Here is a 15,484-nt window from a genome sequence, read left to right as displayed (position 1 = left end):
TCTTAAACTCCTGAGCACAAGGGATCCTCCCTCCTCAGCCTCCCAGAGTGCTAGGACTACAGGTGTGAGCCACTACTCCTGGCTAGCACTCAGTGTCGCTACAAACTTCCAGGTGACCGTGATGCATGCTGAAGTTTGAGAACTCCTGCCCAGAGCCAGAGGGCGGAGAATTTGACCAATGCTGACTTCTTTCTGGAAAGGAAATTCCATTTCTTCATGGACTGTGCCCTCTGGTCTCATCCATACTCTGTGCCTTCCGGCTGGCACACTTCCCTCTTCCCTGCAGCTCTTGCCTGACTCTGCATGGTGAAAGGGAACTGGGCTTCTTGTTTAATGCAGGAAAGCTGATGAGTGAGTGGAAGGGCAGGCACCCCGGTAGAAGCAGGCCTGGGTGCAAGTCCTAGTGTTTCCAGGCATCGCAGGTCGTGTGGCCAGATGTTAGAGATGACCTTGAGTGACTTACTTTCTGGGCCTTTGGGCTTAGGCAGCCCTTTTCTGGCTTTGACATCCTGGGACATTGAATCATTTTCTCAGGTTAAAGAAACCTCTTGGTGCCTAGTCTTTAATTCTCCAAAAAGCTTGTGAACTCCCTATGGAATATGATTCCAAATTTTCAGCTAGAAAAATTACTGTATCTCAGAAAGGAATACCAGCCACTTAGCCTTTGGGAAATGAAATAGGAAGCAGGATTCCATTCCCTTTCTGAAAGCACCAGGAAAAATGTTCCCGTGAGAGACCCCAGTCATCTGTTCCCACAGCTCCCTGTGGTCCCAACCCCATCCTTGGTTACAGCTCACACCGTGCTCTGTCACTATTTACCTGTGTGTCTCCTCACTGAGGCTGTAGGATCTGGGCAGGGGCACGAGCTGTGCTCATCTCTGAACACAACAGGCATTCTAAATAGAAGTTTGTTGAATGAATGAATGAGCGAATGAATGAGGAATGAATGTACTTGCACTTGGAATGCTGTGGGCAGTACTGGTTGTGCTCACTTCAAAAACACAGAACAAAAGCTGTCTGTAATCTGGAGCCCAGCAGTGTTGTGATGGGGGGTGCTTGAGGAGGGAGGCAGGTGCGGTAAGAGCAGGGAGGTGTCTTCACAAAAGGGAGAGCCGAGAGCCACTTGTACAATCCTGGGCCAGGGGAGGGGAAAACTAGTTCATGGATAAGGAGTACTCTGGATGCCGTCCACAGCCTTTTGTTGAGTGTGCACCTTTGGACACAGCACATTCTAGACTCCAGGACATTCTAGACCACTAGAGCACCTTTGCAGACCAGAGTCAGAGTTTAGGGATAAATAAAACCATGCACCACTTTATATAATGATTAAAGAACTTCCTGATGCAATGGTTTAGCAATACCCTAACATGGGCCTCATGCACTATAGGCAGGGTGACCACATCATTTATCTTTCCATTAAGGACACTTCCGTGAGGGAAGGGGAGAGCTATCGATAATTTTGCCAGGAAAACAGATATGAACTGGAACAGTCCTGAGCACATCAGAAGGTTTGGTCACTCCATATATGATGCCCACCCACCCCCATCTCATCTCCTCCTCAAAATACCTCAGGAGATAATACTGCAGGACCTCATGCTACAGAGGTAGAAAGTGAGCCCAGAGTGGACACTGGGCCTCTGGTGGTTTATTTATCTACTTATTTTTATTTTTTATCTTTTGCAACACAGTCTCACTTTTTCTACCCTGGGTAGAATGCTGTGGTATCATAGCTCAAGCTCACAGCAACCTCAAACTCTTGGGCTCAAGCAATCCTCCTGCCTCCGCCTCCCAAGTAGCTAGGATTACAGGTGCCTGCTACAACGCCTGGCTAATTTTTCTATTTTTAGTAAAGATAGAGTCTTGCTCTTGTTCAGGCTAGTCTCAAACTCTTGAGCTTCAGAAATCCACCTGCCTCAACATCCACTGCACCCGATGGCTGCCTATTTAAATGCCTTTCCCTCTATAGCTACCCAAGAGATGTCATGAGCAGCACAGCCATTTTAGCTACGGCTATGTTTCTGTGTTACCTGGAAGAGACCTGAAGTCTTGGCAGGCCTGCCCCTACCTGACTCTCCAAAAATACTAAATTTAAATCTCTTGGAGTAGAGACAAAACACTGGATTTTGATAAATTCTCCTCAGCACTTTGGTGGAGAACTAGGATTGAGAAAACTGGTTTAGACAATTAGTCCATGGCTAATGCATCCGTCACGGAAATGGGATGTTCGCAGAAGTTCTTAACATTTTGTTGTTGATATCCAGGAAATAAGTCATCTTCTTCCGACTTAGAACAGACTCCCGGGTTTGATGGCCAGCAAATTTGAAACCGTGAAGCCGCTGGGATCCCCACAGAGCACTTGATTAGATGACAGAGCAAGGCTTCTTGGATCCACTTGCCTGAAGGCCTTCAGGAAAGGAGAGATACCTGTCTGAGCTGCTGTAGGTGGCCATGGAGGCGAGAGTGCTGTCAGTCATCCACTGACATTCTCCACACACAACCAGAAACTATCTTTTGACAATTTATTTAGAGGTAGTTGGCAGGGAAGATGCCGGGAGCAGGTGGACTTTGTCTGCAGACAGCTGCCTGCCTGGGAGGTCTGGAAGGCTGGATGTGTTTAGGGACCCAGACTCTGAACAACAGAGATTGCACATTCATGATCCCCTTCTCCCCGTGACCTTGAGTTTGCAGCGATTTCCCAAATGCACACACTGAAGGCTACTTGATCCTCTGCCCAAACCACTGATATTTGATCAGTCTAATTCATTGCAAAGGGCAGAGAAAGATAGACTCCTCACCACTATTAGAATAGATCTTGGGGTTTTGAAAGATCCTAGAGACCATGTGGTCTCTAGAGCTGGTGCGTGATAACCTTCCATCAGTGGTGTGGGAATACCTGTAAGGGTGGGCCTCAGGCGGCTCGTACAATTTCAGGGAAGCTTTTATTCTTCCTGGTTAATTAAAAATCTGCCTTCTAGTAATCCCTGGTAACAACACTTTGTGCCCCTAAATCCATGTATAAGTCCACTTGCGTAGTATAAAGCCTTTCCCTGTGACAATGTTTGAAAGACCCCTATCATCTTCTCCCCAAGTCTTCCCATCTCTAGCACCGGTCCTGAGCACAGAGGAAACCCAGGTGGAGGCAAGCAAGAGGTCGAGCCAAGAGGAACTTACTATAAAATATAAAAATGGATTCTTCTGCAATCTATAGATCCCAAAGGCCCAATGTGATTATATGTCTATGGGTACATTACCCATATACCTGCTCTTTGAGTTCTCACTGTCATTCATGCGTTCAACACTTACAGACCTACCAGGTGCAGTAGTGGGCACTGGGGCTGCGCTGGTGCAAGGCTGGCATGATCCTGCCCGCCCAGAGATTGCAGTCTTGAGGAGGACACAAGCAGGCAAGGGGAGGGCATTTATTTATATTGTGGTGTGATACACACCACGGCAGCAGGAGCTCAGGGTCTGTGGGAGCCCTCAGTCCAGGTTGGGTGGTCAGGTGAGGCTTCTCAGAAGATGAGGAAGACAAAGGCTGGGGAGGATGACAGCTCGTAAGGCAAGACCCCTCATTCAGCCAGGAAGCAAGTCACGGGCTAGAGGGAAAGGAAGGGATTCAGGGGCAAAGACTGGGGAGACACAAGCATCACTGTGGCATAGGCTCACTCAGCACTTGCGAGGGGTGGGCCAACATTGGGGGCCGCAGAACAAGAGCATTCCTTATTTCTTCCAGGTTTAGTTAGGAAGGCACAGCTGAAACCCTCTAGCCGGACTGGACTGAGGTGCTGGGGGTCAGCTCCCTGGCACAGAGAAGCAGGCAGGGGAAACGATTTGCAGGATTGAGGAGTACCTGCAGTACCAGCGAACTGCGGAGACAGGTTTAGCTGTGGACTTTGCACAAATAAGGCCATTCAAGGGGAGATAAGAGGACCCCCTTTACAAATCTCTCCCCCACACTGCTTGCAAGTCTTCGCTCTGTTGAACTGATGGTAGACAGTCGTATTTTGAGATCCATTTGTGCTAGTGGTGGGAGAGCATTCACCACCCCACCTCTTGGTATGAGTATCAGCTCTTTTCCTTCTGATCTCCAGGGAAGGGGCATAGGGACGTGATGGGAGGAGGGGTCCTTGGGGTTGAGCTGGAGGTCTGGTCAGGGCTGGGGGGTCAGGCTACAAGGACTGGGCATCTGACCCATGCGAGTGTTGGGGTGGGTGGATGCAGAGAGTCCTACGCAGAGTCCCAGCCTCTGCCTTCTGGAGACATCCTCTCCGACTCCTCCTCTCCCTCTCCTGCTCTGTACCCTCAGCCCCTGACGCCCCCTACACCCACTGGAAGCAGACTGTCTTCTACTTGGAAGACTACCTCACTGTCCGGAGAGGGGAAGAAATCTACGGGACCATATCCATGAAGCCAAATGCCAAAAATGTGGTGAGTGCTGAGACCGAGTCTGTGTGGCCAGGGTCACAGAGAAGGGACGCACGGAGCAGCTGCTAGGGAGCCTGGGCACCCACTCGCCCCATTCCTACATGTGACTAGGTGTAATCAAAGGGCTCCACTTGTGGGCCCCCCCAAAGCTCAACAAGCAGAGACTTCTCTGGGTTCCCTCTGGGTTCTTAAGAGAGCTCCTCCTGTGAGGGGCTTTGAAATCAGAGGCTGTTGAGGAAATGGGTTCTACCTCAGGGAACTGGCAGCCTGGTTGGCATGTGGCAGGCACTTCTCTGGCAGGGTGGAGGCTGTCTGGTTCTTAGCAGCCCCAAGTGGGGTCACACGTGCTCAGAGTCTGCGGAGTGCTTGGGGAGTGGGGGTGTTGAACCACCTTGCTTTATTTTCTCCCAGGGTGAAAGCAGAGGGAACATTAGAAAAGGCAGGATTTAGGTTAGAAATCAGAAAGCTTTCTGGGACATTAAGGAGGAAGCAGTACAGGCTCCTGAAGGCTGTTCATGGGACCCCTTTGCTAGAAAACCTCGACCACGCCTGTGGCGACAGGAGGATGGGGCTGCAGCCACCTCCCCAGACTAATGCCCATGTCCTCCAACCCCTCTCTGCAGCGGGACCTCGATTTCACAGTAGACTTGGATTTTAAGGGACAGCTGTGTGAAACATCTGTATCTAATGACTACAAAATGCGTTAGCACACGTGGGAAGCTGCAGAGAGCGAGCGAGAAAAGGAACTCTCACCTCGATCTGCCGCGCCGTCCCAAAGAATACTGTTTGTAGGACTACACACTTGAAAACCAGAGTTTCTGACTCTGCCTTGAAGATTGGTGGACTCGCCAGGGCCCCCATGGGCCCCGCCACTGGACAGGGGGCCTCCAGTTACTCCGCTGCCCCTGGGAGCCCTTCACGAAGGCTTTGTTGTCGCCAACAAAGAGCAACCTCGTGTGCTGTGGCTGGGACCCTGAGGATGGAAAAGCACCCATGTCTCCCCGTCGTCCTCCCTAACTGTGACTCTCTGGATCTTCCAAGTTTTGCATGCTGCAGGCGTCTAGGACAGATCGCTTCCACTAGAACCTGGAGACATAGTGTCTTTGATAGCATAAGCCAGATTGCCTGTCTGTGCAGTGGTGTGTGCGTGTGTGTGCGTGTGGGCAGCATAGATACTAGTTTATTCACTCACAAACACCTGTATATGCATGCATATACAACCGAGTGGGTGCACCTGCGTGTTCACTCAGAGGGGTGTGTGCGTGTGTGCGCGTGTGTGTGTGTGCGTAGAATACATATTACTCTCAGAGGAGATTCTGTTGCTTTTGAATAGGAATTTGTTTTGTGATTAGTTCGCCCCTTCCCCCTCCCTTACCAGATGTTAAGCAGCTATGAAGCATCCTCTGTACTAGCTCTGGTCTTCTTTTGACTAGACCGTGGCTCTGAAACCTGAGCACAGCACCACGGACTCCGTGGGCACTCAATAAACACACATGAGAACAAGGCGAGGGGATGTCTGTGTTCCTGGGGCTCTGAAGTGGGAGGGCTGGGGGTGGAAGTCAGAGGCCACACCTGGGCAGAAACTCAGGCCCGGGCCCTGGTTGTGTTCACCTTTGCTCCTGGGCAGTAAGCACCTCCGTAGAAGCTGCGGGGAAGTCAGGGCAGCTCTGAGAGCATCCCCACTGCAGACTCGCAGCGGTGCTGCCCTTGGGGGTCATGGAGCTGGGGTGAGGGACAAGAGCTAGCAGAATGGGATGCCGTGCATAGCCTGGGAGCTACACATAGTCTGGAGACCTGTCAGGAAAATGTTTAGCCTTGGTGGGAGCGTGGTCATCGCCTCGATAGGATGGAAATACAACGTGCCTTGACAAACTTGGTGAGTGTTGTGTTTTGGTTTAGGCTTAGATTACTCTTTAGTTTCCAAGATCATCTATATCATATTCCCTGGAACAGGTATGTCCCGGGTGCTTGGAAGGATGAGGGGCCATTTAGAAGAGGTGGGTGGAGCCGATGGGGCCAAGAAAGGGGAGGAGGCAGAGGGTGCCTCGGGGCTGACTGTGCATGGCTGGGCAGTATGGGCCACAGCAGGGGCTCTGGCTGGTGGAGATCCAGCAGCAGTGGCCCCTTCCCCTCCATACCCTTCTGGTGTCTGTGTACTTTGTCAACTTCCCCAAAGCGCAAGAAGTTTGACACAGAGGTGTTACCCCAGGCACTCAGTAGCTGAGACAAGGTGGACCAAGACCTCAAACCCCAGGTCAACATGTCTCCCTTTCTCTGCTCTGATTCTTTTGAGCCTATGGCCCTGAGGGTCAGACTTTCTGTACCTGGAGAAAAACACAGGGAAAGTTACTCAATGTTTTCTGTGTACTTGTGTCAGATAAGAAAGATGGAGAAACTTCAGAGGGGATTAGATTAAACATTTTGGAAGAGGAAAGAGGATTGAAGAAGGACATTGGGGTGGGCCCCCTCAGAGGCATTTGAGGGGAACTCTCGTATGAGTTTCTGTGGTGGGAGTAGTTGGGAGCCTGTGGCAGGGAGCCCATCTAGCCTAGTCCAGGGGTTCACCCCCAGTAAGTAGGTAAAGTCCCACTTTGCTGGGAGCTCAGGGAGCAGTGAGGTGATGACCTTCTGGGAGCTCCAGGCATTTGGTGCCTGCAGGAATCCCTGACACCCCAGGGTCCAGGGAAGGGGCTGGGGAAGCCTTCTGGCCCCCTAAGCCATTAGAGGAGAGGAGGGTTCCCCAGGGGCCTGATCTGGTCTTCAGCCTTCTGGAGCTGCCCAGCCACTGTCCTGCCTGCCACCGGCCCCTCTCGGCTCCTGGGCTGCAGAGGGAAGCCTGGGAGGTACGAGGAACAATCGCCCAACACCTCCTCCCTCCTGCTCGGGGAATGCGCCAGTGGGAACTGTAATTTCCTTCTGATTCAGTGGGAAATAGGCAATATTTGCTTCAAGCAGGCTCTGAATGGAGTCCATGTATGAGAGGAGGTGTCAGTGTGACTTCACTCCTGAAAACTATTTTTTTTCCCTGACTCCTTGCCTTTTTTTTTTTCCCTTTCAGGACAGTATAAAACCTGTTAGAGACTTTCTTTCCTGTCACTCCTCTCCTTCTTTGGGAAGCTCACCCTCCCATTCCCAATCCATTCTCCCCATACGTGCAGCCGTGAGTGTACACGGCCACTCCGTGCTTGTTCTGAAGTCCCTTGCTAGACTACAAGTGCCATGGATAGACACCTGCCTGAACAGAGTGGGGTGCAGTTGGCCAGTGACAGGGCAACAGCTGACCCCAGCACTACCTCAAGTACCATGGAATGTGCCCAAGAGACCCCCAGGACTGGCAGGCTCCAGCCCCTTCTATCTGGGCTCCTCAGGAGATGCCAAATTTTCTTGCCTCTCACAAAAGCCACCCCATGGAGACTTTTTCCCTTAGATAGCCACAAGCCTCCATAAACTGTATGGGCAGAAACAAGGCCTTAGCCAGGCCCTCCCTGGCCCCCTGTCTCTGAAGCCTTCCTCTCTTCTTGGCACTATACCTGGCACCCCACTTATAGGCTCAGCATGGCCACAGACCTCAGTAGCATCATGAAATAAAGCAGACATCTCAGCCCATCCCTGTGCTGTGCTCTCCCTGCCTGGAGTCTATCGCTGGCCCAGTGGCAGTTCTGATCACTGGGTATCTACCCTGTTGTGAACTCTCATCTTAAGCCACATCCATCCACGTCCCATATAGTGTGTGAGAGTGCCGTCTTATTCTTCCCTACTATGCCTAGGGTCCCCAGCCTGGCTTCTGGGGACCTCTTCCTGAAGAAACGTTTTCCGGGATCCTGCTATCTGCCTGTGGTCTTGCACATCACCTCCTTGGAGAGCTTGTTTCTGAGTGAGCCCTTCCCGTGGGACGTTCTCTCCATGGAGACTCTTGGGCTGTTGCATGTTATAGCCGCCCCTCGGGCTGTTGTCTAGCAACTCTCAGGATAAGCCTGGCATCCTGAGCACAGTGAGCTCTGCAGTCCCTGTCTAACCACATGGATATGCTGGCTCCAGGCCTGGAGCCTCCAGTGTCCCCATCACGACATCACCAGTGATCAGAAAACCAGGAGTGGGTACTTCATAGGCCCAGGAACACAGCCTACTTCATAGGCAGGAACAGGCCCTACTTCATAGGCCCAGGAACAGGCAGCAGCGATACAGTCGAGCCAGTGGACATCGCCCCACCTGCCTGGACCTCACGGGTTGCTAGTCTCCGGGTAGGCTGGGCCTGCTTTTGTCCGAGTCCTGAGAAATGAGGTCCTTCTGCCTCCTGTATCACCAGCTCCAGTTTTGTCCATCCCTGCGTTCTTGGCCCAGCTTTGCAATCTGACCTCTGTCAGGGGGTGGTGAGGTGTGTTGTCCTCAGCATGTCCCATCACTAAACCCTAAAACGGAAAGAGAGCGTGCTTGAATATCATACTATTCCATGGGAAGGCCCTGCCTGTCATTTTCAGAATGACAGTGTTCCAGGAAGCCTAGGACCCTTTTAAGGGGCAATAGGTCATCTCTCACAACACAAGTGTCAAAGGAACTTGACCGAGCATTAGCTAATGCCTAAGCTTCAAGGGCAGCCAAAGCAGACTGGACAGAGAAAACTCCTAGCCTGATGGCTCACTAGACCCAGGCCCCTGCTATGCTATTTCCAATGGCAGCAATCAGCCACTGGACAGCTCCGCCACATGTTGTGAGTTTGGAGCCAAAGGATCTAGTCAAATCCCAGCACTGCTGCTTACTAACGATGCGACTATGGGCAAGTTATTGGGTGCCTCTGAGACTCAGTATTGTCATTTGCCAAAAGGGAGATAACTCAGAATGAAAAGGACAACTATGAAACCTGTTGGGGAACTGCAAAGCACAATGGGAATTCCATGGTAACTGCCGATTCAGTCGATGCTCTGCCCTGCTATTGTTCAAGTTCCATCATCCAGAAGTGCAGCTGTGTGCCAGGGCTGAGGCCTGTGCAGCCAGACCCTGGGGCTGCAGGCTTTGGCTCAGAGTCTGGAGGAAGCACTTTGAGTGACACATGTGCAGAGTTTTCCAAAAGCCCTGGGCAAATGTGGCCTGCTTCATCACTCTGCTTCATTAGCTCTTTAAAGGCTTCAAAAGTAGCTTATGGAGATCTTAAAATCCATCTCCCAGCCTCCTCTGGCAGGGAGTGACTAAGTGGCACCGATAGCCACAGGCCCACCTGGGCACTTGGAGGAGGGTCTCACCTTCCACCTCCACATCTACTCTGATTACAAGACTTCCTGGTGACCTTGAGACTGAGTCTAGGGTGCTAAGTCTAGTGGAAGTTGACACATGCTGCTTTTCCCATGAGAGCTTCCTCTGGCCATATTTAGTTTGGGTTAGTGATATAATGAATTTGTGTACTCAGAGTACCTATTCTCTTTGATGGCAAGAATTGGTGGCTTGGAGGCACATTCTGGGGAATGTTGGAGAAAGGGGAGCAGGATGGGTACCAGGCAGAGAACCTAATCTTGGTCACTAAAATACCCACATTGGTGCTTGGCTACATTTAATTGGAAATAGCCAGCCACTCACCACTGTCATGAACTGTCATTAATATGCCAGAGGCATGTGCCACTATGGCATTGTGAGTCGGAAGGCACTAGAAGAACAGAACTATAAGGATCCTTCTTGGTGCCTAGGGGAGGATTGCACCCCCACCCCCAAGAGAACATCTGTGCAGGAAAGAAAAGCGAAACCTAGAGGTCTGGAAATAGCGTGCTGCACACACTGCTCTGTGTTCTGGGAATAGTTTGTCACCTCGAAACACGGAAGATCTATTTGGAGGCAGAGGGGAGACACACAGCCTATTCCCTGGATGCTGGGCACAGCTAGCAGATAAAGCGTGGGGTGCTATTTCATTTTCAGCTCAAAGGCCCCAGTTTCAGCCCCAGTTGGAATCAGGAGAGCTGTGCGAGTGGTCCATTCAATAACTATTTCTTGCATGTGTGGCAGACTCTATGTCAGGCACTGGGAATACAGCACTGAACAGAGAAGACCTCAGACTCTCCTTTTGGAATTCACAGGCTGCAGGAGAAGACGACGCTAAACAAGAGTGGTAAATATTATGAAAGAGGAAGTGCGGAAGCCGAGGGAGTAAGAGAGTATTATTTAGGACATGCAGTCACGGGAGCCTCCCTGATGATATGACTTTAAACAAAAACTTGAAAAATCAAAAGAGGAGGGGACGGTGGTGGGGTGGGAGGGTGGCGGGAGGAGGAGGAAGCATCTAGAGGAAACAGCCAGCACCAGGGCCCATCCCGGAGGAGCCCCGAGAGAGCCTGACACATGTAGAAAGGAAGAGAAAACAGGGGCTTTGGGGAATGCAGCGAGAAGGGAGGCTTTGAGATGCAGTCTGGGCCCCATGGTCAAGGGCCACCTTAAGGACACTTTTTTCTTAGTCAATGAATGAGAAGACACTTGAGGGATTTTAATCAGGAAAGTGACAGGACAAGATTTGCATGCCACACATGCTCACCATCTAATGAGCTCAATTTGGCAGTCTTTCCCTTGGAAGATGGTAACAGACTTAACCCGTTGCCTACTTCAGAAAATCAACCACAGAACAGGTCGCTGTAAAACCAGCAGCATCTCTAGGAACCACGAGTGGAAGCTGAGGGTCGATGCTTCTCCGGGTTGCTGTTGTTGAAGACGGCTTGAAAATAGATGGCTTCGTTTTAAGAATAGCCTCATTCACCCATAGGGAATCTGCAGCGGGCCAATCTGGGCAACTCAGAGATCATTGCATTGTCCTCTCTGGCGTTGTGTCATGCTGTTCCTCCCACGAGGACGGCTTCCTCTCAGCCCAGAGAATGTCATCATCTCAGGGGCAGAAGCGGCTGCTGGTGTCTGTGCAAGGCTGGTTCTGCTGTCTTCAAGCCCCCGGCAGGGCCATGATGCTTGGCATCACTTTCAGCTTGTGGAATGCATTCTCGAAGCATCTTTCAGAGGCTCCGTGGGTCGTAATGGGTTTCTGATATTATGACAATTGCTTTCTGGCTGTGGTTGGTTAGCTCAGCTGGATAGAGCACAGTAGTACTTGAAGCCAAAGGCACAGGCTTCTCTGGACGCACAGCCCAGTATCATGGGCATGGATGATGCCTTGCCGCTGCCAGCCTTGGAGATGAACAGGCCTGGGGTGGAAGCCTGGCTGCCGCAGTGAATAGCCGTGACACCTGCAGTGAGTTACTTGGATTGTCTGCACCTCTGCAAACTCTTTCCCTGTCAGATGGGGATAATGACAACTTTTGTTCTAGGGCAGTTACCAGTGTCAAATGAGATCTCTGTGGCAACGCACCCTGGGGCTGAGGCAGTTGTTACACATGGTAGCTCTCCTGCTCTTGGATCTGAGGGCCCCAGACAAAATGTGCAGATGACACTGAGCTCTCCCAGGGAAAGAGGGAGAAATGACTCCAAGTAGAGGCCCTCTTCACGGTGGGTCAGAGTGTTAGCTTCATGCGGCCCACGAAAGGGAGGCATATGCAATAGTTCTGAAGGTGACCTTGGAGATGCCTAGATTAGAGATGCCACGAGAATTCAGAACAAGGCCAGGACTTGCCGGGGTCTGTGGTCATTAAACATGGCTCGGGACTTAGGGCGACTTGTTGCATAGTGTGAAATTGGCCAACTGGCAAGAGCTTGCCCGGGGCGTCTTAGACCCAGAGTCGCCCGAGATGAGAGACAGCATGTGGCAGCGGTTAGTGGACTCTGGAGCTGTAGGGCCTCCTTCAAACCCTAGTTCTCCTACTGCAGGCTGTGCCATCTTGAATAACTTATTTTTCCTCTCCGTACAGACCTTTCCTGTACACCGTTGTAACCATATTGTCTACCCATAGAGCTGTGGAAAGGATTAAATGAGAAATGTGCCAGGCATGTGATAAGCAGTACGTGTCCTATAATAATTACTATAATCACGTGCAACTACCATGAGTCATGCTAGTCTTTGGATTCCTCCAGGACTTGGGCCCTGTCTGAGCACCAGAGCTTTGATTCCCATGCTCTCTGGGCCTTTCTGTGTGCCCACGCTAACGGGGCCGCGCTGTCAGCATCTGTCTTTGTGTCTGTCTCCCGACCAGACTACATCTCCTTGAGGGCAGGCTCTGCATCTCATTTATGTTTGCATTTTAGAGTCAAGTGCAGTCCCTGGCCCATCATAGATGTTCAGTAAATATTTGTCAAATGAGCAGAAGACGACTTGTTGCCATGATGGCCATGGCCATTGCCAACATGCCCGTTGCTCCTAATCTCAAAACCTGTTGTGTGACCTTGGGCTATTCACTCTCCTTTTCTGGGCCTCAGTTTTCTTATTTATGAAGTGAGGATATTAGCTTAGAATCATCTTCAGGTCCCTGCCTGGCTTGAAGAATCTGTGATTTTCTGATTCTATAGCTCTTATTTTGTGAGCTTGGGCGCAGAGCCTCCCAAGAAGATCTTGCCCCCAATTTTTAGCAGAGGAGAGAAGAATGGCTGCTTGAGCTTTTTGAGGGGGCAGGTTGGAGGTTGTGGGGATGGGTGAGAAAGCAAGGTTCAAGGAGGAAATGAAGGTCTTGTTAGGGGCTGCTGCGGGAAGAACGCGTGGAGGTTTTGGCGACGAGAAGCAGGAGGAAATGGAAATGTAAGCCAAGGTTTGAGTTCGGTCCCAGCGCTTGACAGTAGGGAGTCTATGACTCCCCTGAGATGGGCTATCTCTTGGAAAATCATTTTAATAACTGAGAGGAAAAGGAATTAAGGGTACTGGCTGGCAGCTGGCCAGGATGGGTGACCAGGCAGGGAGTTAATTTGTCTCTGCTAATGCTGCCTACTGATTATCTCTGATTAGAGTAGAGTCTCTGTCAGGTGTCACTCTGCAGAGGGTTTCTACTGAGGTGGCCTCTGGCTATGTGGCTTCTGACAGGCTTTGTGGGGGGAAGTGGAGGGAGCAGAGCCGGGAGGTGTCCGGATCAGGGGAGGCCTTGTGAGCCATTGCCAAGAAGCTGATGGAAACTGAGGACAAACTACGTGGTGCATCTGGCCGCAGTGACCATGGCCGTGACCCGAGGGTCTTAGGGCAGGTAAGTCTTGGCTCTACCGCCTGCTAGTCTTGTTCTGGGGGAGGTCCTCACTGTCACTGGGGCTTCTGCAGTGCTGTCTGGATGGGGGTTCTCTCATTATCCCTTCTAGTCCACAAACCACAGCTTTTTAATTCTTCACATTCACGGAGAAAACTATGGCCCGGAGAATTCAAAATAATGAATGACACAAAACTTAATTTGGCTTGAGGTTTGTAGCAGGTAATCCCCTGCCCCACCTCCTTCTGAGAAATCCCCTTCTCTGAAGCTCTCTGGATTTAATTTTTTAAAATTCATCATGTGAGATTTAAGGACCTGAAGTATAGAGTGGGGGAAGTACCATTGGGCAGCCTGGTTGGCCCAGGGGAAGGCTGAGGTTAATGATGTGCCCTCACTCATAGGCAAAAAACATAGGCCAACCCTGCCCCCTCAAAAAGCTGAAACACAGAACACGTGGAAAGTAGAGGCTGGTTGGTCACAAGGGTCCCCACTCTCGTGAGTGTCCCTGCTGTCTACCACCCTAGGGTGATGTTCCATCACCTCTCCCTGGCCCCCATCCTTCTACTCCACGTTCATCTGACCCTGTAACTCTCTGGTTTAAAACCCTTCAATGGCTCTTTGTTACTGACAGGCCGGTATTGAAACTCCTTCTGGCTTAGCAGAGGCTCCTCGGTTCTGGTTTCCTGTATTCTCCCATTCAAACTCTTGAAGACCCAGCTCCCTTCTACCCTGGGACCCTCACCCTACGCATTGCTGGTTTGCATGAGGCGCACGTCCAGTACTTGTGATGCCCCCATCAGTTTCCGCTCTCTTGCTTTCCCTCCATTATTTCCAGGGACCAGTTGTTGAATCCTTTGTTGGAACAGGCTGCCTCCAGCCCTCCTCCATCTCCATCCAGGGGCAGCTGAGTCCTGTTCAAGTCTCACTGCCCAGAAAACAGGCTGAGTCCTCTTATCTGAAACAGCTGGGATGAAAAGTGTTTCAGATTTGGGAATTTTTTTACTGGATTTTGGGATATTTGCATAAATATAATGAAATATCATAGGGTTGGAACTCACGTCTAAACATGAATTATTTATGTTTACTATATGCATAATCTGAAGGTAATTTTTTTTTTTTGCAGTTTTTGTCCAGGGCTGGGCTTGAACCCACTGCCTCTGGGATATGGGGCTGGCACCGTACTCCTTTGAGCCACAGGCGCCGCCCCACTGAAGGTAATTTTGTATAATATTTGAAATAATTTTGTGCATGAAACAAAGTTTTGCCGGTGACCCATCACAGGAGGTCAAGGTGTGGAATTTTCTACTTGTGGCATCATAAAAGATGCTCAAAAGGTTTCAGACTTTGGAGCATGTGGTAGTTTGGATTTTTAGATTAGGGATGCCCAGCCTAATCTATGCAGTCCCTCTCTGGTTCTTTACCTGTTGCTAGTACGGCTCCTTCACTGACTTTGAGCTCCTTCAGCCTTGATTTCTTTGTTTTCATAGGTAACTCAGCACCTCAGCATATACTCAAACTTGGGTGGGAAATATTTTAGACCCTGGATGGCAGGGCTGTCAGCGATGACACTGGCACGGGTAGTGTATGTGCTCTCATCAGTCTGTGTGTGTGTGTGTTATGCACCACAGACACAGGCACAGGCAGCCCCCGAGCCTACCCACCTCCCTCCTGAGTGTGGGCAATTGGACGCTGACCATTGTCCCAGCCTGGCCTCCGAGAGGGTCTGGCAGGACTTGGGAAGCCTCGGCTCCCTGTGGGGCCATCTGCCTTTCTAGTAACCTGCTTTGTGGCCATAGGCAAGTCACTGAAATGCTCCTAAAGAGAGAGCTGCGTGGGTAAAAGCACAGAGGCACCAGAGAGCAGAGCCAAGGTCAAGAGTGTGTTCACATGTGCCAGCGGTGGTGGCTTATGCCTATAATCCTAGCACTCGAGGAGGCTGCAGCAGGAGGACTGCCTGAGCTCACAAGAGACCTCATCTC

General features: G+C 50.9%; 1 protein-coding gene across 5 annotated transcripts in view; it reads left to right on the top strand.

Moving 5' to 3' along the window:
* The window catches only part of PRMT8 (protein arginine methyltransferase 8), a 98,589-nt gene extending 92,661 nt beyond the window's left edge, over positions 1–5,928 (top strand). For all 5 annotated transcript variants that reach the window (XM_053555254.1, XM_053555252.1, XM_053555251.1 and 2 more), the window contains 2 exons: positions 4,307–4,428; positions 5,049–5,928. In XM_053555254.1, coding sequence (XP_053411229.1) covers positions 4,307–4,428; positions 5,049–5,132 — 206 coding nt within the window. In that variant the 3' untranslated portion in view covers positions 5,133–5,928. The remainder of the gene's footprint in view (positions 1–4,306; positions 4,429–5,048) is intronic.
* Positions 5,929–15,484: the final 9,556 nt, after the last annotated feature.

The sequence above is a fragment of the Nycticebus coucang genome, chromosome 12 (assembly GCF_027406575.1).
Source record: "Nycticebus coucang isolate mNycCou1 chromosome 12, mNycCou1.pri, whole genome shotgun sequence".
Classification (NCBI taxonomy): domain Eukaryota; kingdom Metazoa; phylum Chordata; class Mammalia; order Primates; family Lorisidae; genus Nycticebus; species Nycticebus coucang.
Note: the sequence above shows the minus strand (reverse complement) of the source record. Positions and strands in the feature narration are given on the sequence as shown.